Source organism: Macaca mulatta, chromosome 16, assembly GCF_049350105.2.
Source record: "Macaca mulatta isolate MMU2019108-1 chromosome 16, T2T-MMU8v2.0, whole genome shotgun sequence".
NCBI lineage: Eukaryota > Metazoa > Chordata > Mammalia > Primates > Cercopithecidae > Macaca > Macaca mulatta.
In genome coordinates, this window is record NC_133421.1 from 65,538,947 (window position 1) to 65,540,534 (window position 1,588).

The 1,588-nt window shown below is 53.2% G+C and overlaps 1 protein-coding gene across 3 annotated transcripts; it reads right to left on the bottom strand.

The window, feature by feature from the left end:
* Positions 1–591, bottom strand: LOC106992334 (uncharacterized). Of its 3 annotated transcripts, XM_077969686.1 has the most exons (3): positions 341–591; positions 169–295; positions 1–90 (listed from the first exon to the last, which is right to left on the bottom strand). In XM_077969686.1, the coding sequence occupies exons 1-3, from the start codon at positions 589–591 to the stop codon at positions 1–3; spliced, it is 468 nt and encodes a 155-aa protein (XP_077825812.1). The 3 variants fall into 3 exon arrangements, with proteins under 3 accessions (XP_077825812.1, XP_014984581.1, XP_028692304.2); XM_015129095.1 differs by having other exon boundaries at positions 1–255; positions 433–591; XM_028836471.2 differs by having other exon boundaries at positions 1–591.
* Between the last annotated feature and the right edge of the window lie 997 nt (positions 592–1,588).

Genomic DNA, 1,588 nt, shown 5'->3' on the forward strand with positions numbered 1-1,588 from the left:
TCAGCAGCAAGAGCCACTAGAGCAGGTGGGGCGGCAGCAGCTGGACACACAGCAGCTGGGGCGGCAGCAGGTGGTCCTGCAGCAGGTGGTCTGACAGCAGCTGGGGCGGCAGCAGGTGGGTTGGCAGCACACAGACTGGCAGCACTGGGGCCTGCAGCAGCTGGACACACAGCAGCTGGGGCGGCAGCAGGTGGTCCTGCAGCAAGTGGTCTGACAGCAGCTGGGGCGGCAGCAGGTGGGCTGGCAGCACACAGACTGGCAGCACTGGGGTCTGCAGCAGCTGGACACACAGCAGCTGGGGCGGCAGCAGGTGGTCCTGCAGCAGGTGGTCTGGCAGCACTGGGGTCTGCAGCAGCTGGACACACAGCAGCTGGGGCGGCAGCAGCTGGAGATGCAGCAGCTGGGGCGGCAGCAGGTGGGCTGGCAGCACACAGACTGGCAGCACTGGGGTCTGCAGCAGCTGGACACACAGCAGCTGGGGCGGCAGCAGGTGGTCCTGCAGCAGGTGGTCTGACAGCAGCTGGGACGGCAGCAGTTCTCTAGGCCACAGCCCTGGTCAGAGCACACAGAGCCACAACAGGAGTTGACCATGGTGTCAGAGGGTGGAGGTTCTGGGTGGGTTTCCAGGGAGATGGGTTTGGAAGGTTTGGAAGTCTCCTTGCCCCAGATCCTCTTTTATACCCTGCTAAGGCCTGATGTCATCAGCTGCAGCACTCTTTCCTTGTTGTTCAGCTGCAGCACTCTTTCCTTGTTGTTGGTGGTCCTGATAAGCAGGCAATTATCAAATTAGGCAAGTTTGTTGTTCTGGTTAACTTCATCCACACAGATGGAAACACTATCTCCTTTCCCTAATGTGTTAGGGCTCCTCAGCTCAGCTCTTCCTGAACCAACTCCTGTGGTAACTCTCTTACTATAACTTCCTCCTAGAGCTGCCATGTGACATCTGCCTGTAAGCACATACTATGTGCTTCAGCCTCATTTGCTTCACACATCATGACTACTCTTGGGTGATTACTATTCTTACAGGCCCACGACTCTTCTTGGTGACTCAGGAGGATAAAACTACATTTTAGTCTGATGGCTCGTTCATTATGGGTCAGATGGCCTGTGAAGGTTTCAGTGTGAAACAGATGACCACTGGTGTGAGAACAAGAACACTGTAGGACCTATCCCTTTTCCATCTTCTGCACTCTGAATTTTCTAGACCTTCTGATGAGAAATACAGAGCTGTTTTAAGGTGGACAACTAAGCTGTAAAAGTTTGATGTTTCCTTTTCCACAGAAACAACCCTCCAAAATTCAGATTCGGGGTCTCTTGTGGAATGTTGGCTTCAGAGAACAGCTATACTAAAAGGTCCAAGTCCCTCATTTTTTTTGCTCCCTGGGTCAGATTTTCCTTGTGACTTTGCCTTTCTGCGTTCCTAGCTCTAACAGAGCACATGAACTCATCTCCCCAGGTTCCAAAATTTTCTTGCCAACCCAAGTTGGATGACTCAGTATCCTTGTCTTGCTCTAATTCACTCCCAGCCCTCTTGCTTTCTCTGTTGAATTGCTGGGCCTTGAAGATGCCCTATATTCTGCTGCTTCCT